Source organism: Marmota monax, unplaced genomic scaffold (genome assembly GCF_021218885.2).
Source record: "Marmota monax isolate L192 unplaced genomic scaffold, Marmota_monax_Labrador192_F-V1.1 WCK01_AAM20220418_F8-fsc00039, whole genome shotgun sequence".
In the NCBI taxonomy this organism is placed as follows: Eukaryota; Metazoa; Chordata; class Mammalia; order Rodentia; family Sciuridae; genus Marmota; species Marmota monax.
In genome coordinates, this window is record NW_026693602.1 from 14,470,631 (window position 1) to 14,496,715 (window position 26,085).

At 33.5% G+C, this 26,085-nt stretch overlaps 1 protein-coding gene and 1 pseudogene across 2 annotated transcripts in view; one reads left to right on the forward strand and one right to left on the reverse strand.

Annotated features, from left to right (window-relative positions):
- Nucleotides 1-26,085, reverse strand: part of Hspa4l (heat shock protein family A (Hsp70) member 4 like) — a 50,401-nt gene that overhangs the window by 18,895 nt on the left and 5,421 nt on the right. For both annotated transcript variants that reach the window (XM_046459614.2, XM_046459613.2), the window contains exons 2-13: nucleotides 24,928-24,985; nucleotides 21,520-21,660; nucleotides 18,101-18,223; nucleotides 14,913-15,012; nucleotides 14,444-14,577; nucleotides 12,608-12,852; nucleotides 12,177-12,253; nucleotides 10,920-11,071; nucleotides 10,455-10,561; nucleotides 8,371-8,504; nucleotides 6,450-6,649; nucleotides 2,263-2,361 (exon numbers count right to left, since the gene is read on the reverse strand). In XM_046459614.2, the coding sequence (XP_046315570.1) occupies nucleotides 2,263-2,361; nucleotides 6,450-6,649; nucleotides 8,371-8,504; nucleotides 10,455-10,561; nucleotides 10,920-11,071; nucleotides 12,177-12,253; nucleotides 12,608-12,852; nucleotides 14,444-14,577; nucleotides 14,913-15,012; nucleotides 18,101-18,223; nucleotides 21,520-21,660; nucleotides 24,928-24,985 (1,570 nt within the window). The remainder of the gene's footprint in view (nucleotides 1-2,262; nucleotides 2,362-6,449; nucleotides 6,650-8,370; nucleotides 8,505-10,454; nucleotides 10,562-10,919; nucleotides 11,072-12,176; nucleotides 12,254-12,607; nucleotides 12,853-14,443; nucleotides 14,578-14,912; nucleotides 15,013-18,100; nucleotides 18,224-21,519; nucleotides 21,661-24,927; nucleotides 24,986-26,085) is intronic.
- LOC124103109 (AP-4 complex subunit sigma-1-like) lies at nucleotides 23,996-25,177 on the forward strand (annotated as a pseudogene).

The window sequence follows — 26,085 nt, forward strand, 5'->3', positions numbered from 1 at the left end:
AATTTAAGAAAAGTGAAAATTTCTAAAACTAGCTTAAAAATAAATTTAAGAGTAATTTTAGAGGTGAAACAAAAATGTAAAAGTCAAACAACTACTACTATTATACTTTAAAAATAATACAATAATAAATCTGTTCTACATAACATATATTGGATCATAAAGGTAAATCTATAGTACAAACAGCTGCTACTTCACACACACTATGATGACCATCATTTAAAAAAAGTAAACAACAGGTATTGGTGAGGATGTGGAGAAATTACAATCTTCATATATTGTTAGTGAGACTGTAAAACATATAGTGATTTTTGAGAACTATGAAGCTCCTCAGAACCTTAAACACAGAGATACTGTATGACCCAGCAATTCCATTTCTGGGTATTACACCCATTCAAAAATGTGTACATGATTTTTCATTAACAGCAGTATTCATGATGGTTAAAAAAAAAAAATCAAATGTTCATCTCCTGATGAAAGGACAAATAATATGTGGTATATGTTCATCCAATGCAGTATGATTAAGTCCTTTTAAGGAATGAATTATTAACACACCCTACTAACTAGGATGAACACTGACAGCAAGCTTAGGGCAGGAAAACATCAGTAACTATATTCAGGTGAAATATCCATGAAAGACTTATCTATAGAAACTAAAACACATTGATGGTTGCCTAGGACTGGCAGAGAAAAGGTTAGGGGAATGAAGAATTAATGTTAACAATAAGTACAGCACTGTTTTGGGGGAAATGAAAATGCCCTGAAACTATGATGACAGTGGTACACCCTCCATGAATATTCCCAAAATCACTCAACTGCATACTTAAAAAGGGTGAATTGTATAGTCTGCAAACTGTATCTCAAGCTGTTAAAAGAAAAAAAGAAAAAAAAAAACCAGGTTAAACTGGAAAAGGTAGAAAAACACTTTTCAGGTTTTAAATAATTTAGAGTGTCTTGATTTAAAACCTGAGGGGCTTTACACAGGTAACCAATGCAGATTATATATTCTGTGCAATTTAGAACAATCTGTTGAAGATGATAGAATAGTTATAGCCACAATGGAACTTTCCTTTTTTAAGGTAATGACTAGATGGTAAAATAATTACTCTCAAAGAGTGGAGTAATGACCAGGCATGGTGGCACACAGCTATAATCTGAGTGGCTTAGGAGGCTGAGACAGAAGGATCTCAAGTTCAAAGCTAGCCTCAACAATTTCAGTTCTTAAGGAACTAAGACGGACCCTGTTCCTAAGTAAAATATTTCATAAAAAGGGCCGAGGATGTGGTTCAGTGATTCAGGGTTCAATCCCTGGTACCAAAAAAAAAAAAAAAAAAAAGAAGAAGAAGAAAAAAGTGGAGTAATTTATCCTTTCAAAATTTACATTTCAGGGCTGGAGATGTGGCTCAAATGGTAGCGCACTTGCCTGGCATGCGTGCGGCCCGGGTTCAATCCTCAGCACCACATACAAACAAAGATGTTATGTCTGCCGAGAACTAAAAAATAAATATTAAAAAATTCTCTCTCTCTCTTTCTCTCTTTAAAAAAAAAAAAAAAATTTACATTTCAAAATGTTTCTGCAAAAAGAAATATTCTATGCAGCAAACACTTGGAATGGTTAACTGTGAGTTGCAGAGCACTGCAAATGCAAACTTAAGTTTCCTTCATCTGACTTGTTTCACCTCAAGCTTTCTGATAATGTATGATTTAAAAAATATATATATATATATATATGTATATATTTTAGTTATACATGGGACACAATATCTTTATTTTGTTTATTTATTTTTATGGGATGCTGAGGATCAAACCCAGTGCCTCACATGTGCTAGGCAAACATTCTGCCACTGAGCCACAACACCAGCCCTACTGTATAACTTTTAATGAGAAAGTTACTGAAATATCTGTTCCGTTTTCCTGTGAAAAATACGATTACACACATATCATTAGGGCCATATTATAAAGCCTCAAATAATGAAAATTGAAATATATTCATTCTGGCTGTAAGTTTTCCATAATTTCCCATAAATCTAACATTAAAAGTATGAAGTGTATTAACCCATCAAGTCCCAAGTTTTCAATTCTGCATACAATAGTCAAGTATTATTTCAAACTTACCATTAAGTGGTATATTTATTGTTGAATTTAAAATTTTTATATATGTTCCATATCTGAGAAGATGGGACAATATGTAAACCATCATTATAAAGGAAATAATTCAAAATATCAATCTCAAAAGATAAAAGTATAGAAACAGAACAATCAAACCTTTGTTTTGGCTCCTGTATGATCAATTTCCTCTTCTGGGGTATGTTCAGCATGAACTTTTTGATGAACTCCTTCTTCTTGGTCAACCTGCATTTTATCCTGGAAAGAAAATATATAACTGATAATATATGTGGAGTCTTATTAATTTTCTTAAAAAATAAACTATTTTAGGTGGCTATGCTGCATGCCTTAATCCCAGCAATTCAGGGGGCTGAGGCAAAAGGATCTCAAGTTCAAAGGTAGCCTCAGACACTGTCTCAAAATAAAAAAAATAAAAAGGGTTGAGAATCTGGCTCAGTGGCAAAGCACCCCTGGGTTATTCCCAGTAACAAATAAATAAGAAACTACCTTAGAGCTCAAAAGCCTGTTTTGAGATGTGAGAACATGTTTCTCAAATGAGAACAAAAAACAAATCCGTTAATAAGTAAAATAAAAAGATGTATTTAATGCCATATGAACAAATCTTGTTTTGCATTCACCTGTGACCAAATAAATTGCAAAACACAACAGAAAATTGTTCTTAAACTTATAAAGATACATAAGACCTGGCTTACAAAGAAAGAGAATGTTCAAATTAACAAAAAAAATGTTTATAAGGAAGAAAATGGAAAGATAAAGTGAAAAAGATATGTAATTTATTTCACAAATTCAATCTATATATTAAAAATGTAACAAAATACTGAAGGAAACTCATTGAAACTACATAAAAGATGTCTCTGAATTATTAATTTTTTGTTTTGGTATTGGGGACTAAACCAGGGGCACCCTGACCACTGAGCTACATACCCAACCTCCAGCATTTTTTTTAATGTTCAAACAATCTTGCTAAGTTGCCGAGACTGGTGCCAAATCTGCAATTCTCCTTCCTCAGGTTCTCCCTGGGATTAACAGGTGTGTGCTATCATGTTCTAGCTAAAATATGAAATTATTATGTCTGAAAAATAAACTTTCAATCTACACCTTCTGCTCAAAATGGACTCTCCACTTGGTAAATAAGTGTAAATAACAGATTTTCCTGAGGACCCTTCTTTCACCAACATCTTTAAGAAAATTTAGAACATAGGAATCCGAATAATTTAGGTCTTCTATATCTAGAATTGAGCAAATATATAATACCCAGAAAGCTTTTTTGAATAAATGGTCACTTGTGCAAAAAAGAAAAATAGATTAGCAGACGACTCTTTGAATTAAAAGAGCAATTATTTCTGATGTTCTAAGACCTTCTTTCTAACACTAGACCCTCCCCAGATCCTGTGATGGTTGAGGTGAAAAAGTACTGAGTTGGGGCCACACAAGACACAAATATTTTATTAACGCTAACATGTTAGACAAAAATGTTGTCAACTAAGTGGTCACACTGCTTTATTGCTTAAAATTTTTACTTTGTACATATTGAAAAAAATAACCTCCTCTGTTGAGAATATTTCATCACTATCGTCATTTCATCACTATCACATAGGTAATTTACCATGCATCATCAGTTATGTCTCTTGACTATACAGAAAAAAATAATTAAGCCCAATATGGTAAATGTATTTCTAAAACTTCTTGACACTTAGACTCCAACTTTCTAAATTACTTTATCTACTTGTTAATGTTTTCCTTTGTTGTATTTTTTTGTTATTTTTTTTACAGCATCATCCTCTTTTCTGCCAAGGGCATCAGTAACACATTATTTGTTTAAAAATGGGTCTTTAGTATTTTCGTATAAGCCACTGACACATACAATGCTATTTTAGCTTACCAGAAAGTCATTATAATGGCTAAGACTTGAATGGTCCTTAGTGGTTATGATGACAGAAAGGCCAGAGGGCTGCAATCTCTTAGTCATGCTAGCAGGAATAAAAACTAAGTTCACATATATATGGCAAAGGTTCTTAGATCTATATCATGACTACTGCCAAGTCCAAAAGTGAATGTATGATGTTATCCTGCATAATGATAATTTAGTTCATGTGCATATGTGTGTATATATGTATATGAAAAAATTACATAGATGTAAAAAATTATCTTATAATTAATACAGAATGGTGGTCATTTGTAATGACTTTAAAAAGAATATTCATAGGAATATTATTAATAGTGGGAGAATTAATGGAATCTCTAGATTCTGGCTTCTGTGATTTTTAAACACCTGGGAATTGAGATCACCTTTGAGCTCCTTGCTATACATATCCAATCATGCATTTCAGGCACTCTTTTGTTATTTGCTGAATAAGTGAAAAAGCACAGCACTTAAGAATAAAATCCAGAATCACTATCATGAACTATGAGATTTTCCCCTTGATCTACCTTCTCAATTTCACTTTTTCTTGCCACTGCCCCCTTCTCTGTTCTTATATCCTATGCATCAGTTACCTTTCTATCTGTTAAAACACAAGGGTTTCCCATTTTGTGGCCTGTGTACTTGCTATTTCCTCTGCTATAAAAATACCCACTCCTTTTCTGTACAAACTGCTTTTCCATCTTCAAGGCTAGTATACCTATTCCTTCCTAGTAAACTTTCATCACTATCATAGGTAATTTTACCATGCATCCTCATTAATTTCCTTTATATTTACATGCTAGCTCATTGCTTCTTGCCTGTCCTTTACGACTAATATGTAAGTTTATAGATTGGTGAGAACCTCTTTTCTAGGTTGTTTATCAATGGGTCTGAAGCACCTAAAGAGTCTTTACTATATACAAATATTTTAATTAAAAAAGTAAATAAATAGGGTTGGGGTTGTGGCTCAGTAGTATAACGCTTGCCTTGCATATGTGAGGCATTAGGTTCGATCCTCAGTACCACATAAAAACAAATAAAACAAAAATGAAGGTATTGTGTCCATCTACAACGAAATTAAAAAATAAATAGAAAACCCAAATGGACACAAATTGGGAAATACTTAAATTGTTGTACATTAGCATGATGAACAACATACAGTTGCTCTGATTCCTGGTTCTGTTACATGGTCTAAGGTAACTTCTTAGTATGACTAGATAATGAATGTAAGGAGAGGTATCAATTTTTCTCAGATATATATAGTGTATCAATTTTTAGGAAAATCAGAGCTATCTTAATTTAAAATGGAAAAAAAAGATTCTGCTTTGAATTGGTACATATTTGGGGGGGTGGCTTTATAATGGATATTTAAGCTTTTTTTAAAAAAATTTCTAAATACAAAATTAAAGAGAAATCCCAGATAATCTTAATGCTTCTAAGAAATAAAGCACATAGGCTGTATTCTACAAAATATACTAAAATCATACCTTTATTATCATGAAGCATGAGAAAATAAACTGACGATTTATTCAACACCTATTTTATCAGCTATGGTAGGGATTTAAAAAGAGATTATATAGATAACATGTGTTCATCAATAATGCTTAATATATGATCCATAATATTAGTTACCATTCTTTCCCCCTTGAATGTATAAATCATAAAAAGAATATTTAGGAACATCTACTTAGAGATCCCTTACGAAAAATTAATTATCTTCACTAATAGACTAGGACACTTCCTCCTCCTCAATTTAAACAAGGAATATGTAATGATAGATAGTACATGGGCAACATGATGAGGGGGGATGCCACAGTCTTTATAGGAAGTACTTGGTAGAAGGCAAGAAAATCTAGGGTAGATCTTCAAATATGACTGGGAAAAAAAATCTAACAAATACCACTAAAAACAATTTGTGTAATGAAATATAATCAAGTTCCCCTAAGATTCCTTCATTTATAAGTACACTAAGAATCAATTCAGTGTAACATAACTTTTAATCTTTACTTGAATGTTATTGAATATACAGCATATTCCTTTGCAGATATCCTCTAACTAAATCCTGAAGAAGTCTATTTGTATGCATCTGTGTACAGTGCAAAATTGATTTTGAATTGGTTTTATCTGTACATACCTAGCCACAGCAAGTTATACTTTTAATGGAAATGAAGTACTTATAAAAAATAATTTCAAACTCACATGCTCTACCTTAATGTTATGAAAGATGCACAAATCTCCTGAAAAGTGTATTACAATGTCAAAAATATGTATCATTTAAATAGAAATCTAAGTTTTTCACTGACCATAGCAGAAATTCAAAACAAAATATCAGAAATTAATGTATTCAACCATCAGAATAGCATTTATAATTAAGATATTGTATGTATTATCATGGAAATCTTGAGACAGAATTTCTACATACCACATCATCTTTATTTTCATTCTTAAATGTAGCTTCTGTTTCCATAGGAGAATCACTGTGATCCCCTTCCACATTCTGCTTCTCAATTACTGATGCACTAGCCACACTGAAGATTCCATGGATGTTAACCCGAACTTTAACTTTCACTTTGGAACTATCACCATCAGACTGTGGAAAAACATTCTGAATAGTGAAGCTCCCTTAAGGAAAAAAGAGCTTTGATCAGTACATGAGTTTCAGATAGGGCCTCAGCATATGCTAGACAAGCCGTCGACCTGAGCTACTCCTCAAGCAACCTTTCATTCAATTCTTTATTCACTAATTTTACTACTATCTTTAAGGTCTTGTCAAACAATTATATACTAATTACTAAGGGGCAGGTGCTTTCCCCATTACTACCTTCTTTATATCATAACAAACCTGATATTAAGACTGAAAAAGATTTACTTGCTCAAGATAATCAATGGTAGAAAAAGAGTTGCTATTTTAACCTGGGAAAATTTAATTCAAAGGCAATATTTAACTTCTCAATACATTTTAACACTTGTACTCTGAAGCCATTAAACTAAATCCAATTTCTGAGTCTGAAAACAAATTATTACCCTTTTATTTGGTGGGGGGAGGGGGAGGTAACTGGGGATTGAACTCATGGGGACTTGACTACTGAGTCACATCCCCAGCCCTATTTCCCTATTTTGTATTTTGACAGGGTCTCACTAAATTTCTTAGGTTCTTGCTTTTTGCCGAGACTGGCTTTGAACTTGTGATCCTTCTGCCTCACCTCTCAAGCTGCCAGATTATAAGTGTGCGCTAGCAAGCCTAGTATACATTACCTCTTAACTATTGAGTTTTATAAATCATAATCAACCTGGTTAATTCATAAAGCAATTCCACTTTTTTTGTATTTTTCCTGTAACAAAATTAATGATACACACACTACAAGAGAGAATATCAGGCAAAAAAAAATGGATGGCAAAAAAATCTAGATAACCTTTTGATGAGTTGCGTTGTATCCTAACATTCATAAGTTGTAGTTCTAACCATCTTAGTACCTCAGAACACAACTGTGTTTATTTGGAGATAGGGATTTTAAAGAGGTCATTAAAATGGATGTCATTAATCCAGTATGAGCAGTGCCCTTATGAAAAGGAGAAATTTGGAAACACACACATACACATATGTGAGAAGACGTGATATCAATATGAAGAAGGTCATCTACCAATAAAGGAGATGGGCCTGGAACAGATCCTTTCTTTACAGCCCTCAGAAGGGACCACAACTGCGGATACCTTGTTTTCAGACTTTCATTTCCACAACTGGGATAATGAATTCGTATTGTTCTAGCCATCTATTTTGCAGAACTTATTATAGCAGTGTAACAAACTAATACAACACTCAATAGTTTGTACGCTTTAAATGACATATATGAAATAAGCTATAGTTTCTCTTTTAGTTATCAATATAGAAAAACTTAAAAACTTAATTATTCCTTCTCTTTGAAATGCTATTAAATTGCATTTTTATACTATCTGAAGAGATTACACAATGAAAATAGATATTTTCATATCTTCCCACTTTCATGTTAATCTAATAATATTCATTGTAGTTGTTGCCAGTAAAGTTTAAAATCAGAATATAAATTCAGTCTAGCAGCACAACTTCAATTTCATTGAAAAGTTTTTCAATGAAAAGTAACCTTCACACAATGTTTGCAGGCCAATAAGTCAAAATGAATTAAGAATACTCAAACCTGCTGTCATCTTAGAAATAAACCGAGCACTAAAGTGCCTATTTAGAAAAAAGTACAAATATCTTTAAAAATCCAGAGCTGGTTTAGCTGAAACATCCATTTGTTTCTTTGATTCCACATTATTTATAAAAGGCCAAAAATTCATGGAAAAAATATTTTGAGTTCTCTTACCAATTCTTGGATCAGGATAAGGCACTTCATGCAAATTAGTATAAAATGCTTCTAGATCAAATGGTTCCTTCTTGTGAAAAGTAATGACTTTTGAGAATGGGGCAGGATGGTTCTTACAAAATACTTCACATTCCCTAAAATACAGTGGGAAAGACATTTAGAAAACAAAAAGTGTGCCTATTAACCTAATTACAGATCCATTTCATTCTTAATTCACATGCAGCAACTCCAAGGATCTCTATGAAAAAGGTTAAAAAACTACTTTGCTTATTACAAACATGAATTTTGACAAGTTTTCAGAATGTCTGCCATAAAAGGACAATTATATACTACTAAAAGGAAGAATTACCTGAATAACTATTTTCCTGAGAATATGCATATTTTAGGTTAAAGATGTAGGGATTATAGGTTTTCTTCTTCTGATTGATATTTGAGGATCAAGCCTTGCCCACTGACTTCCAAAATACTTACCATATGAAACCCTTCTTATTCCTGTTCCCTTAAGGAAACAAACGAACAAAAACAACAACAAAAAAGAAACAAAAAAAAAAAAAAAAAACAAAAAAACCCTTTTATTTGGAAATAAACTCAAAGAAGGATGCAAAAACAGAAGAATGGTCAATGAATACTGCATATCCTTTACCTAGATTAGGTACTGTTAACATTTTACCCCTTTGTCTTATAATTATGAGTGAGTGTACACACTCTCTCCTTGGGCATTTTCTCCTCAACAAGAGTGATATCTGCTATGAATGTATACTTAGCAGGTATATTTCTCTGTTGATTCTATCATCCAAATCCCAGTTTTCTCAACTGGTGTAATATTGTCCTTTTAAGTATTTTCTACCTCCCTCTCCAAATACATGAAGGTTTTTTGTTTGTTTGGTACTAGGGACTGAACCCAGGAGCACAATACCACTGAGCTAAATCCCCAGCCCTTTTTTTATTTTGAGACAGGATCTCACTAAGTTGCTTAGGGCCTTGTAAGTTGCTGAGGCTATCCCTGAACTTGCCATCTTCCTGCCTCAGTCTCCAGAGAAACTGGGATTACAGGCATGCATCACCACACCTGACCAGGAAGTTTTTTTTTTGACCAAAAAATTGTAAAATCCACACAACAATTCCCATTCCTTAAATGAGGTTTAAGACTATCCTTTATAGTAGCCCAGAAACTCACTTTTTAAAACTATGATAATCCTAATACCTTACTTATACAAACTTTGAAAAACTCCAATTTATATAACTTTCCATCCTTGTTTTCAAGTACCTACCAATATCTTTTTTCTTACTGTACTTATTTGGATACATTTACTTTCTAATTTAGCTCCCTATGCTTTTCTTATAATTTTCTTCCTAGATAACTTATAACTTTAAATGATATTAAATTTTACAGAATACTTCTTGCTTTGAAACTGATGTCAAAACAAAGTCATTCAAATATCTTGCAAGTTATAATCCTCCAGTGTGTATACTCTGGCTCAACAATTCTCCTCCTACTGCTATTTTTCAGATATTCCAAACTGGACAAGGATATGTGTGCAAAGCTAATATAAGTGCTTGAAATATAGCAGAAATGTGACTTAATGTAGTGTTTTGGTTCAATTTATTAACTACTGAAGAATTATTTTCTGTTCAGATGGAAAGGTACCTTTTTCTTTTTTTAAGAAACAAGCTGCACTACAGATGTTCAGGTGATCTTATGTGTACTAAATAGAAGCATGTTTTTATTTGTGGATATTCGAAGAAAAGACCTGGGACAGCTCTTTTCTTATTATTAAAGATGGTTACACCTATAAAATGGGGTAAGGGACTTAGGTTACAGGAAATTCAAGTTTTTTAACATTTTTAGATTCTGATTTTCATTTGTTAAGTCAGCATTATAATAAGATATGAATAATAAAATTGATATGCACATATGCCCACATGGCTTACAAGTTACATCATTCTTACATTCACTTTTTTTTTTTTACCACTTTGAAAGCTTTAACACAATTTTAAGAAGTAGACTTAATCCTCTAATTTAGAAAAAGTAGGTTATAAAGATTTGGGATAAGCTCTTAAAAAAAAAAAAAAAAAAAACTTACCCAGTTCCGTCTTCAAAAGAGGTCTTCCATCTTAATGTAATTGAATAGGGAACCAGGTCTGTTATAGAAAATTCACGCACTTTGAATGCTGGTGACAGAATTGCACACTGAAATAACAAGTATACCATACTTATATCAGTAAATACATAGCAAGAGTTATCCCTGATTGAACTGCCTAATAAAATCCTTATAGTAAAACTGTTATTGAACACTAAAAAATCTCCACAAGGAATTTTAAATGGGCATAGTTCCAAGAATCTATAAAATCAGCATTCTTTCAGTGTAATTACAGGCATATTAATCTTAGAGCTCAACAATATGAATGAGAACGACAGAAACTTATTAGGAATAATTCCAATGACTTTAGGCTGTTATGTAGTTGGAATACATTATATTAAAAAGGCCCCCTTTTCAGACATAAGACCCATGTTTGCAAAATTCACATTCTGGAATAAAATAACCAACCTGCAATGCACATCCTCTTGCAACAGCTTCATCAGCATTTAGGGTGGTGCTGATGTCCTTAAGGAAGAACTTCGTGATCTGTTCCTTCACTGCAGGAATCCGTGTTGCTCCTCCTACAATTTCTATACTACTTATGTCTTCCCGTTGTAAGTCTGGAAATAAGATGTGTTTCAATGAGCAAAGTAAGATAGCCTTCAAAATTTGCTAATAGATGGCACTGGAAAGTAGATTTTAAAAGGTAAATATTTTACTATGCTCAAAAGAAGATAAAATAGCAGATGTAAACAACTGAAGGCAGAATTAATGTATGTTATCTATGTCATATATACCAGACTTGGTCCAGATGATGGAGTCATCATAGGACAGAAAAGCTCCTCTTATATTTTAAATGTAGTCAGCCTCCTTTCAATTTTCTCACTTTCACCATACAAACTTCTGTAGGAGGTTTCATTCTGGTTTGTTTTGTTTTGGATACTGGGAATTGAACTCAGGAGGCATTCCACCTTTGAGTTACATCCTTAATTCTTTTAATTTTGAGACAGGGTATTATTGACTTTCCCAGGCCGGCCTTGAATTTGCTTGTTTCTGCCTTGGCCTCTGAAGTACCTGGGATTACATGTGTGCACCACCACACCCAGCTAAATTATGATTGTGTGTGTGAGCATGCACTCACATGAGTGGTACTGGAGACTGAATTGAAGTTCCCTATATGCCAGGCAAGTGTTCTACCACTGAGCTACATTCCCAGTATCCTCTATAGAAGGTTTTTTCCCTTTTCTTTTTTATTAGAGCTTTATTGTTATACATAGTAGTTGGGTCCATCCTGTTCAAACTCATAGTTACATGGAAATCAGTTTCAGTTCATGATTCCTCCCTTTTTCCCTGCCATTCTCAATCCCCTCTTGCATTCTCCTTCCTCTACTAGACTTATTGAAGGTATTTTTAATTGCCCACCAAAATTAAATAAATAAAAGTAATCATATCCCCATGATTTAATTAATAATTAAAGTTAAATGGGCAATTTAAAAATCTTCTATATATACTCACATCTCCAAACAGAACATTGGCTTTATGATGTAAACAATCAAAGGATCAAGGATATATTTTCATAAACTCAGAATTCTAGTGTCCTATCTTATGACTAAAGAATGAGTAATTTAATCTAAAATGAGAAATACAAGTCTTCTAAAGAAAGTGAAGTTTTTATTTGCTTTTACCACATGCTACAGTTTTGACAGTAAAACAATTTCCACTTACTAGCTTGTTCCATAACTGCTTTTAAAGGTGGTTCAACCCTGGCAAAGAGGGAAGCACACAATTGTTCAAATTGAGCCCTGTGAGAAAATACAACAAAACTCATTATATTTGGATAAAAAGTTAAGCATACCTTCTAAAATAACAATTAAAAAATCAAATGTGACTGGACAAGGTGGCACTCGCCTATAATCCCAACAGCTTGGGATGCTAAGGTGGAGGATCATCAGTTCAAAGCCAGCCTTAGCAAAAGAGAGATGCTACCAAACTTGATAAGACCCTCTCTCTAAATTAAATACAAAATAGGGCTGGGGAAGTGACTCAGTGATCCAGTGCCCCTGAGTTCAATTCTGGCACAACCCCCTGTCTCCCCAAATCTGATGTGATCTGAACATAATAAGGAAACAATTTTCAAATTGAAAAATACATGGTACCTGTTCATTTTACTAGAAACATCAAGGTCATTCATGAAACACTCAATGTTTAGTGGAAGATCGGATGCATTTGCACTCATTAGCTTCTTGAGTTTTTCGCATTCCTGATACAAACGTAACAAGGCCCGAGAGTTTTCTTTTACATTTATCTTATATTTGGTCTTGAACTCATCGCAGAAGTAGTCTACTAAGGCCTCATCAAAGTTCCTGCCACCCAAATATGGGTCAAAGGTAGTAGCCAAGACCTGTTTAATTAAAAAAGCAAAACTAAATTTTGAGAAATAGATTCTTTAAAGAAAAAAATGAGAAAAGAAAAATCTCTAAAATTATAACAAAACAAAGTTAAAGAACTTATCAAAAAAGTTAGATCCATACCATAATAATTCTGAAATAACTGATTACACATAAAATTTCATTACCTCACATCCTTTGATTTTACAATAATACTGAACCAAAAAATCAACTTTGAGAGGAAAAGTTCTAAGCATATATACAAGAACAAAACACCCAAAAAAATGAAAATCCAAAGATACTCAAATATAATTGGTCAGTTAACAGGTCAGGATTTAGGCATTTAAAAAAAATTAAATTAAAAAACATATTTTTCCAACATAAGAATATAAGAACCTAAGAATACTTTAGAGAGCAAATAAGTAAGCAGAAACAAAATTTTGAAAAGTTTCATGAGCAACAGGCTCCCAGATAGTTTTGTGGAAGGGATGAGCCACAGAACTTCAACCCCACAGAACCCTCCCCCCACCCGCCCCAGGGTAAAATAAGTACACACATAGAGATAATACTAAAAGTGAAACCCACTGTTGGGGATTAAGCTCTTTCTTCACAAGAGCGGGTGAAGGCGGAATGGGAACATCACAAAAGGATGTGAGCATCATCTGAGAGTGATGTCTAATCAACAAACTAGCATGGAAAATTCATGTGCAGACTGCTTATGAAGTCCAGTGTTATGCAAAATTATCTTGGTACGTAACCAGAACAAGCATGCATTCTTCTGGAAAGAAGGGTTGTGGTCTTCAAAAAGCTCTCTGATCTTCAAATTATAGTTCACTATACTCTAAGGTAACTAAGAGAAAAGCTTAGGAAAGAAAGAAAATGCTTTTTAAATTAAGTTAAAATTTAAGGTTAAAGGTCAAGAATTAAACCAATTCACATAAAAAACAACTCCATTATTTGGCATGAGTCATTTATTTTCCTTTAATTTGTGGATTATAAGGGATGTTGTTATAGTACTATATACTGCAGGATAAAAGGCTCTTTCAGAGTTGGATAAACAAAAGCACTTTATCTTCCAAGTACACTACTCACATGCATAACGGAGAGAACTTGCCTAAATCTGGACAAATAGTCAACATGAAAACAAATATTAAACCAAATATAGATTATAAAAACATGAGGTTAATAATGCTATATTATAGAATATAACTATAAGGACTCCCAGATAGAAAGTTTTCTAAAAACAATGTGAATTATTTTAGAAAGTAGTTCCTGTAAGTTTATTTACGGATACTTTATGTTCCCAGATAGCAGATTTAACACCTTAACAAGAAAGTAATAATGATAAAAATAGCTAACACATATAGCTTCTGCTATATGCCAGGCTTCCAAGCCTTTCCTATGTGTTAACTCGCTCTATTCTCAAAAATTCTAGGAGGCAGTTACTGATATTATCCCTTAGACAAAGAAACTAAAGTTTAGAAAGGTTAAGGTCACAGTTTTTAAAGGGCAGAGCCAAGATTTAATAAGCCCAGTCATTAAAGTTCTCTATATAGTCTGTGCTCTTAATAATAAGTTAATACAGCAAATCATTTATTTACTTACTTTAAGTTTTCCTTTGTTAAAAGCACAAACCGAGACCTGATAGGCAGAATGTCCCATATCAATAAATACTACATTTCTTGGTTTCTCATCTAACGGGGGAAGATCCTGTTTATAAATTCCATATGCTAGTGCAACTGTGTAAGAACAAAGAATTGGGTTAATTCTAGTATTGCAATTACTTGGAAAACATGAGATAAGTCACTCACTGTACTTTAATACACAGTACAGTAATATATACTATTAGTTTCAAAGTTAAATTTTTCCCTATTATCTACAACCGTATAATAATCATATCTAATCTAAAGCAATTAAAACAAATTTAACCTCTGCCAAAATGTAATATTCCAAAGCAACTGGCTTATAAGAATCAGCATATTACAAAAAAGAAAAATGTTGTTACTCATTGGAAAAAACACTGTTTAACAGTATTTTCTTACAGTGACTTTCAAATTACAGAGTGTGTGCTTACCTGCAGTAGTTTCATTCATCAACCTTAAACAATTTAAGCCTGCAACCTGAGCTGCAGCCATCACAGATCTTCTCTCAGCATCAGTGAAAAAGCTAGGAATCTGATATTTAAAAACAATAATCAAGTATATCAGTTTGATGTAATAGATTTTATTATTTGAAAATGTAAACATTAAACTTGAGTGTAATTTAAGACAAAGTGTATTAATTAAATAAATGAGGAAGAATACTAGTGCTAGTTTTTTTAAGTTTGACCATTTCTGTACCATAAAGATTTGACTTAACATGAATACTAATTTAAAAGTAATTAGTAACATGGCAGGACTGCCAAAATTCTATTAATTTAAACACTGCCATGTTAGTCTAGCTGCTATGATTTGGGTGTTGCTTGTCCCCAAAAGGTCCATGTGTTGGAAACTCAGTTCTCACTGTGGACCTTTAAAGAGGTGGAGCCTAGTGGGATCCTTAGGTCAATGAGGGGACACGCTCTAGGAAGGAACTGTGGGACCCAATCTCTTTGGCTTCCAGTTTAGCAATGTGAGCCTGCCTTCCACAAACACTCCTGCCAAGACACTGTTAGGCACTCTAATTAGAGGCCAAACTAATGTGGCCACCTCATTATAGACTTTTAGCCTAAGATATCTGTTTTCTTTATCAAGTTAGTCTGGCTGAGGTATCCTGATAAAGTAACGAAAAACAGACCAATACACTCAACTATTAAAACAATGTTTGTTCATCTTTAATAAATGAAAAATTGAAAACTCAAAAGATTGCTAAAATTAAGTTCAACATATGTCTCTATACCAGAATCTTATGCAGAAACAGATTTGCACAGTCATGGTGTATCATTACTGCATTTAAAAGGCGGGTGTGTGTGTGTGTGTGTGTGCAGGCGGGGCATACATATAGCACAATTTCATTTGTGTGTGTGTTTGTGTGCACATGCATAACTTAAAGAATAAAAATCCTAATTAAAACAAATTTTAAAAAGAATAAAATTTCCATAGTTTAAAATGATCTTACTTCCAAGGAGAGGAATTACATATTATGACAAAGTTATGATGAACATATATATTTCTTTTACAATAACCAAGAAACAAATATATTTCTACTAAAAATTAAATTCAGGCTTAAAGCTTATAAAGATTTATATATTTTTACTTCTGTCAAAACTAAGAAGGACTTTTAGCTCACGAATTTCTAAAAGGCTATTTAAGTATATTCATGTACAAAATAATTGGGGCCCATCAAATTTTATCATTTTTTGAATTTACAAATTTCATTTAACTGATTTTAGAACTCATGCTGCAACATCCCATACACAGGACACTTATAAAAACATAATAGGTTAACAAAAGGAAAGACCCTGAATTTTGTTTGAAAAGCTGACTTACCCTGATTTGCTATTGACAAAAATACAAATCATAGTGTATGATTCATTTAATATTCATTTACTTGCCTATGTAGAGCTCACATTGCATTTACTATACTAACCACAAAGTTAAGCATAAGTTTGTATTACTTTGTTCTGACATGAAAGTAAAAGTACAGTGAAATTAAGAAGGAATTTGAAGTTAAGATGGATTTTTTAAAAAATGTGCACCATTCTGATATATACATTCAAGAGACAATAAATATTAACTAAAGAGTTGTAAGTATTGGCTTAGGAATTAACTATCCCTACACCTCAATTTTTATTAAACACAAAAAAACAACTTTTTTCTTTGGCAATACTGGGACTGAATCCAGGGGTACTAACTATATCACTGAGCTACACCCCCAGCCCTTTTTCATTTATTTTGAGACACAGTCTGATGAAGTTGCCAAGGCTGGCCTCAAACTTACAATCCTCTGCCACTGGGATGATGACAGGCATGCACCACCTTGCCTTAGTTGCCTTGCATTTTTTTTTTAATGTTTATTTTTAGGCATAAAATTGGGATGAATAATATCTACTTCAAAGTGTGTTTCCGACAAAAAGGTTAATGTACATAAAATGTTTAAAATAGCAAAAATCAAACAATAGTAATCTCTTTTATTTACCAGTTTTAAATGGCTAGAAAATGAATATTAAACTCTAATGTTTTTCTCTCATAAAAATTTCCAAATGCTGTTGAAAAAGATTTATATAAGATTTATATAAGATTTATATATATTTTAGTAATATTCACATTTGGGTGAAAAAATGTAAACTGAAAACCAACTACATTCAATGGGGTCTCAAGAGCGAAGCTAAGGTAAACAATTATATTTATTGTTTAGAATACTTAAAAGAGACCAATAGGTTAGAAGGGGGCGGGGTTCTGGCAAAGATGAGGGTAAGGGGAGGTTTGTGAGGAGGAAAATTGACCAAATGATATGCATGTACCAATAAGCCATAACAAAACCAACCATCCTGTACAAAATGTACGAATTTTTAAAAAGCACATGAGATTAAAAAAAAGTCCTTCAAGAAAGATCTTTCCAGCTGGGCACAATGGTACATGCCTGTAATCTCAGCAACCTGGAAGACAAAGGAAGGAGGATCACAAGTTCAAGGCCAGCCTTAGCAACTCAGCAAGATCCTGTCTTACAATTGAAAAAAAGGTGGGGATGTGGCTCAATGGTTACATGTCCTTGAGTTCAATCCCCAATACCAAAACAACAATAAAAACAAAAACAAAAACAACCTTACATTCACATAATATACACAATTTCAGATTCCCAACTGGGATTTGCAACCTATGCCATAAAACATTAAGGTCCTCAGACATGGAAGTTAGGTGTTATTTGGGAAAAGTCTTTAAGTGGTACCAGTAATGCATACCTTAGTATTTGGGGCACAAGATTGAACCCAGGGGTGCGTCAACATCCCCAGTCCTTTAAAAAAAAAATTTTGTATATTTTGAGACTGGGTCTCCTTACGTTGCTGAGACTGGCCTCAAACTTGAAATGCTTCTGCCTTGGCCTCCTGAGTTGCTGGAATTCACATACATTAATTTTAAGTTTCCCTGATAATTACAAGTGACATATTATGTTAAGTTCAATCTAGAGCTTTAGCAAATAATTTTTTTTTTTTTAATGGAAAGTCAAAATGAACTTAAGGTTATTTTCTGGATAAGGGATGAAAAGTATAAAGGGGAAAAACATTTCTATCATTAATGGATTAACATTTCTTGTGAAAATATGATTTACTGAAGTAAAACTTACTGAAATCACACAGTCAGCCACTGGTTTCTTCAGGGCATTTTCTGAAGTTTCTTTAAGCTTGGCCAACAGCATTCCAGTAACTTGCTCAATTGCAAAAGGTCTGTCTTCTTCTAGATACCGCACCTTAAACCAAAAGTTGAGTTATTTGAGTCATTTATTTATCCAAATAAATACCTTGTGAACGAACATCTATTCTATATGTGACATACAACAGTAAAAAAGATAAAAAGTCCTGGGCTTAAGAAAGTTTTATTCCAAAAAGACTGTCACTCTGAAATCATGACTTCATTAAAAACAGTACCATCTCATTTCTGAGGTCCTACTATTTCAACACATACAATTACATCCTAGTAGATTATTTTCAAGTGGCCCTACTGTCTTACATCCTCCACCTCGCCCCAAGCAATTTTTATTTTTACTATATCATATTTTCTAAGCATGTTAAAGAACAAACAAGAAAGAAAAAAATTTTTCCTTTGAAAATAAGAACCCTTCGTGGATTTAAAATGAAAGCTTTAGTCAGAAAATGAAATCATTAGGAAAAAAAACTCCATATTTAAAAAAAAAAAAAAAAAAGGAAAAGGGGAGGGAGGGGAGAGGAAGGGGCATGTGGGTAGGAAAGATGGTGGAATTCGATGGACATCATTACCCTAGGAACATGTATGAAGACACGAATGGTGTGACGCTACTTTGTGTACAAAGAGAAATGAAAAATTGTGCTCCATTTGTGTACCATGAACTGATATGCATTCTGTTGTCATGTATAACAAATTAGAATAAATTTTTTCTTAAAAAGGAAGTTTCTGGGACAACTATGAATTAAAGATTGAAATTTTAAAAATTACTTGTTTAGACCAAAAAAGTGCTTATTTTATACATTATTTAAGGATAGGCTGGCATTTAGGCACACCAAATCAAACTTTACAAAAGCTTCTTGACCAAGGAATCCTGAGGGACCTGTACTTGTCAAGTATCAAACCTTTGTGACCATCACAAAATTTAAAAGCAACAGAAAGCTAAGTTTAGAAGCCACAAAACATAACTATTTAATTCACTGAGGCTCTTATCTTTTACTTCTGGATCCCCAGAGTAAATAATTTTATTCCATAATGCTGACATTTGGAAGACTTCTGGAAAAAACTCTAAAGCAGCACAATGTATTCGGGTACAGATGTGTATATAAATATAATGATGTAAGATTTGCTTTGAGAGGCTGCGGTTATGGCTCAGTGGTAGAGCGCTTGCCTCGCACATGCAAAGCCCTGGGTTCAATCCTCAGCACCACATAAGAGGGCTGGGGATGTGGCTCAAGTGGTAACGCACTCGCCTGGCATACGTGGGGGGCTGAGTTCGATCCTCAGCACCACATAAAAATAAAAAAAATAAAGATGTTGTGTCCACCAAAAACTGAAAAATAAATATTAAAAAATTCTCTCTTTAAAAAAAAAAAAAAAAGATTTCCTTTGAATCATACCTGAAATTGATATCCACTTGTGTCCATTTATAAGAAAGTTCAAAAACAAGTACTGTAAAATTAATGCCTTTAATCCAACGAAGCAGGTAAAAAAATAAAAAATAAATAAAACAAACCAAAGAGAAATAAACCCTAATAAAATAAAGAAAAACTGAATCAAATACCATGATCTGAGTGTGTCTATGGGGGGTACCATAGTATAGCATTCCTTTGCATAAAAATATTTTAAAAGGTGAAAAAAACAGCAAACTATATTCAAATGCATGTATAAAAAATAACTGGATAAAATTCACAAAGTTGAACACTGAAAATCTTAAAAGTCTTCAAAAGATGAAGATATTCCAACACAGGACTGACTGGCATTTTCAAAACCTTCTCAAACATAAAAGTATGTGGGAATTCCATCAAAATAAAGAAAGATTAGTAAAGTAGAGAGGGGGGGGGTGTTGAGGAGGAGGAACAGGAGGACAGGATAAAAGAAAAACAGTGGACTGAATCTGACCTAACTTTCCTAGGTACATATATAAACATGCCATAGTTAATCTAACCTTTATGTATATGCACAAGACACTAACAGATCAGGAGAGTAGAGGAAGGGAACAGGGGAAGGAGGACTGGGGTCAGGAGAAGTACTGTGAATTACAACAAATTATATTCCACAATTTTATAACTGTCAAAATGAATTCTAATATTATGTGTTTAAACTAAAAAGAATCAGAATTTGTTTAAAACGATTAAGTTTAAAATATTTACTTATTATACTTCCTGTGTTATTATGGGGAAAAGCACAAAATTTTTTTCCCCTAGGTACAAACTCATTATAAATATATTCGATACTAAAAATTTTGTGTGGCTTTCTTTAAAACTATTCTGTTTATAGCAGCCTATTATTCACAAAGCACTATTTATTGTCATGTTAAAGAATAAAAGAAAAGGAATTTTTAATTAGTTTAACCTAGAACAGAATAAAATTGCTTTAAATAACCATTAAGCAGGGCTGTTCAGATCTACAGGATACCTGAATTTATTTTCTATCTCAATGTTGTCTTAACCCTTCTAGTTTCCCAGTCCATAAGCCTTGATCTTCAATTTCACCTACAACATAGCACTGATAACTACATCTAACTGAAAAACATTTTCATCACCCCCCAGAAGTTTTATACTGGTTAGTTTTTACTCCCCAGCTCAATTCCCCCTTCATCCTTAATAGTCACTAATCTACTTTCTGCTTCTATGGATACACCCTATTCTAGACATTGCGAATAAACAGGCTCATACTGTATGTTTTCAAAGTTCATACATGTTATAAGTACACATTAATACTTCCTTTATTTGGCCAAACAATATTCCACTGTATTCATATATCCTATTTGGTTTAACCATCTATTATTTGCTTAGAGCACCTGAATTGTTTCCACTTTTTGTCCATTATAAATAATGCTATTATGAATATTCATGTGCAAATTTTTGTATAGACACATTTCAATTTTCTTCAGTACATACTAAAAGAGTGCATTTACTGGGTCATAATGATAACTGTGTTTTCAGGTATCCCACCAGTTTCTGATAAATCCATTTTTTAAAAACTGGTCTTAAACTTATTGTTTCAGGATATAGAATTAAAAATCCAGGCTCCATCTTTTGGAAGAACAATTTCTTTCACACTTCTCAGTACATTAGGTTTCTTGAAAATTAGAAAATCTTATAGTAATTAACATATTTTCTGGATCTACTCTTCTAAATCACATGTGCCTCTGGTTTGTCCCCTAAAAATTGTTAATTTCTTCCTTGACAAGAGCATTATTTGAATTTAAAAGTTATTATTAAAATTGGATTTTTTTTTTGCATTCACTAAATTACAAAAACTGCCCATCTCTTGGTAGTATGGTGTATGTACTGTATCCAGTCAGGAGATATAATTGTATTCTAGGAATACACAACCTACCTTAATTCCTGCACTTCCATTGGGCATCTTCTGCAGTTCATAAGGAAGCCTGACTCTTTCAGTTTGCACAATGGGATCATCAAATGATCGCCCGTGAAGTTTTTTGAAGCCATGAATTGTATTTCTTACATTTGTGACTATCTGTTGGGAGTAAACACTCAAATTATTTATCAATGACTTAATGAATGTAAAAGAAAATACTATCCTAATACTTAAAACCATGTCCCTTTTTCTTGTATACACACCCAGGCTCAGACTTATACTTTTTCATTTTCCTGGTTTCCAATTCGCAGTAAAGTTATAATGAGAAAGTTATGCATTTTAACTATCACCTCCCAAATGCCCCTCTGACGTCTCCAAAAGAGAGAGGGAACAAAATTTAAAACTTTCCAATAATAAAAGTCTACCTATAATTCATCCCTTCATTATCCTCAATACTTCTACTCCAGTGAATTAGTATTTCTGATTTCTACTTGTTACCACTCTCATTTCTATTTTTGCTTACAATGTTTCTATTTTTGGTACAGTTTTCTTTTCTTAATATTTAATTCACTGTGAAATGAATTAAGAGTACTCTCATGTATTAGTATGCTGCCTGCACTGCTGAAACTTGCTCTTAGGCAAGTAAATTAAACCCCTTCCATGTAGCATGATGTGAAGTTCAAGTATTTTAATTTGTAAATGTCTTGTAGTCTGCAACACCTTTTTTTTTTTTTTAAGAGTACGTAGTTCAAACTATAGACTGTTACTAAGATCCAGTACCTGCCCTCCTAGTGACTCTGAAAGCCAAATAGATCTTGATCTTCAATTATGAGGTGAAAACTACAATGATGTCGTTACTATGTTGGAAAGCTCTTAGAAGAACTGACTTTATGGGTTGGTTTCTTTTTAGTACTGGGGACTGATCTCAGGGGCACTCAGCCACTGAGCCACATCCCCAGCCCTATTTTGTATTTTATTTAGAAACAGGGTCTCATTGAGTTACTTAGCACCTTACCATTATTGAGGCTGGCTTTAAACCCCCTACTCCAGCCTCCTGACCTGCTGGCATTACAGGTGTGCACCACTGCCACCTGGCGTGGGTTGGTTTCTTTTGACTATCTATGATACACTTAGATCAGCCTGAATGTGAGAGGAAAACTCAAAATAAAAACATTCCCCCACCCAATATTGGGGATTGAACTCAGAGGCACTCTACAACTGAGCTAAACCCACAACCCCCACTTTTTTATGTGTGTATTTATCTTTTAGTTGTAGGTGGACAATATCTTTATTTCATTTTTATGTGGTGCTGAGGCTCGAACCCAGTGCCTCACAGATGCTAGGCGAGTGCTCTACCACTGAGCTACAACCCCAGATCCCCTTTCTTATTTTCATTATGAGATAAAGTCTTGATAGGTTGCCCAGACTGGCCTCACACTTGGAATCCTGCCTCAGCCTCCTTGCTGGGTTGGGATTACAGGTGTGTGCAATCGTGCCAGGATAAAAACACTCTCACATACAGGGCAATTATAAAAAGATGGGTATGGCAAACATCATAACCAAAACATCCCCAGATAAATGAGTCAATTATTCTGTCCTAAGTGGAAAATAAAACCCATTGAAGAAAATTTCAAAAGTAAGAGACAACCCAGGTATACATATGAAGGGTAAGAAATAACTGTTACATGTTTTTGGTGAATGGAAGTTAAAAAAAAAGAAAAAGCAATGTTACATTGTTAAGTTATATTCTATTGATTAGCATTTCAGTTGAAATTACTTAAATTCAAAGTTTTCCATTTTGTAACTATTTCAACAAAACTAACACAGATGCATTAAAGTAGGCTGGAAATAATAATATAGGGTTTATATACCCTTTATTATCATTAAGTATGAAAATGTGAGTTGGTCTATAAAAAGGACACCTGATCAATTAGTGTCTTAGTATATCATCCTATAAATAGGACACAGGGCAAATATTATATCTGGGATGCTAGGACAAAATGGGTTAAACAAATTCCACAAATAGTGATAGCAACATGGGATTACCCTGGTGGGTAACCCCCACATCCTTTTACAAAAACAGTGCTTACTAGTCACTGAAGTGCATTTCTAGATAGAGTATCTGTCATAGAAAGTGACTATACTAGGAAAAATTAATGTCACACAGCAGTATACCCTAACTTTATAACTAAAGACTTTAAAAATTAATTCAAGGAAATGTATACAATTCAAAACAAAATACATCTAATAAAATACAGGCCCCCGGAGGAGCCCCCGCAGATGCCATACTAAAAGCCAAAATGGCTGCCCCAAGGAAGCCCGTACCATGTGGCTAGTGAGGGTTGGGGAATAAGCTTCAGCAGGAAAGGGGGAGGGGTATTCTAGGAAGACCCATCACAGGATCATCATCCCGGAGCCACATAGGTTCCAATGACAGCCATCCCTTGCTATAACTTTTAATCTGTACTTGGAAAAACACTGGCCAGGAAAAAAAATGATCAAATTTTTCCTTGTGGTGAATAAACAAGGCCAGATCTGACTTTCTAAGTACTATGAGCATGTGGAGATTAATAAGCGTGCTCTTCTGGAAAGAGAAGTCATAAAGAGCTGCCTCTCGATCCAATGAACAATGCTCTTTCATTGAATATAAGGTTTTTAAGCTGATATATCGGCAATATGCAGCTCTCTTCATTGTGGTTGGAGTTAATGACACTGAGAATGAGATGGCTGTTATGAATTCATCCACATTTTGTGGAAGTTTTAGACGAGTACTTCAGCCGAGTGACTGAACCAGATATAACGTTTAATTTGGATAAAGTACACACCATTTTGGAGGAGATGGTGTTAAACGGCTGCATTGTGGAAACTAATCGGGCAAGAATTCTTGCTCCTCTACAAATTCTTGATAAGATGTCAGAAAGCTGAATAGAAGGCTCTGCCAGATAGCATCAATTTATAGGAAATGTGAAGACCATTTGAAAAGAATCTGGAAGACTACCTATTACGAAATGAGGTACCCTTCCAAACAATATAAATAGGTATTTTCCACAGTTCCTAAATGGAAAATAAAGCTATTTTAAAATATGTACAAAGAAAAATCTTCTCTTAACTGAGGCAAGTTTTATTTTCAGTAACTGTTAAGTATATTTTTTCCCACTTCTTCAAATTTTGTTGAGTACCTAAGAAATCCTCTTTGGTCTCTGCTTCCCTTTGCAAATTAAATTCAGGAACAGTGGGATGGTGGTAAGAAGAATGTGTGGCAGTTGTCTATTAGCCAATAAAATTTGTAAGTTGACTTAAAAAAAAAAAAAATACAAAGATGTCAGGATCTGTCATATTTGCAACTCTCAGTTACCTAACATGGTATCTTAGTATGATTCAATTAATTCTTCTTATAAATCAAAACAGTCATCCTAACAATTTTACCTGGCTCTTAGCTGCATTTCCAATGGCTCGAGTTCTTGATCCCAAAGATATACAGGCCCTAAATAAGGAAAAACAAAAAGGTTTATTTTTAAAGGTATTTTTATATTAATGTGCTATTATTTTTCTTGTTGTATAAAACTAAACTTAAAGATTAATAATGTTTTATTTTGAATGTTAATATAAATTAAAATTTTACACATTTTTGATACTTGGGATTAAATCCAGGGGCACTCTACCAACTGAGCTACATCTCCAGCCCTTCTTATTTATTTATTTCTTTTTAAAGAGTGCAAGAGAGAGAGCAAGAGAGAGAGAGAGAATTATTTTTTTTAATATTTATTTTTTAGTTCTCGGCGGACACAACATCTTTGTATGTGGTGCTGAGGATCGAACCCGGGCCGCATGCATGCCAGGCGAGCGCGCTACCACTTGAGCCACATCCCCAGCCCTTCTTATTTTTAAGACAGGGTTTCACTAAGTTGCTTAGGTTGGCCTCAATTTTGAAATTCTCCTGCCTCAGCCTCCCAAGATACTGTAGATTATAGGCATACACCACCACACTCAGCAAAATTTTACATATTTTAAAGTTTCCTAAATAATGGAATGGTGGTCAGAATAAATGTTAAGAATTTTTTAAGTGTCCTTATTACAGGAATAGTATTGTTGCTTCCTAAAACTGTTTTCAAATTCTACTGGTCTATGACCTATTAAAAAAATTAAGCGTACTCAGTAAAGCAAGGCTACATGGATTTAAAACCTTGCTCACCACTGAACAGCTGAGTAACCTTGTGGAAATTACATAACTAGTATTTGCTTCGGCTTTCCATCTGGAAGACAGTGATAATACCTGCTCATAGGGGTAAGAGAGGATTAGAGGAGTGAATCTAGGGAAACTCTTTGAACAATACTTGGTACACAGACATCACACAAATTATTGCTATTTAGTTTCTGCATTTAAATATATGACATAAAAGCAAGTACAGAATATTTTCATAAAAATACCATTTCATGTATGATTTAAGAAAATTTTCATGATTTCAGTTGTAATTATAGGAAACAATTTAACTCACAAAGAAAGACACTATATACAAAGCCCAATCTCTGTCCTTGGAGGATTTACAGTCTACTGAAGAAAAAAAATCATCATATAGAAAATAT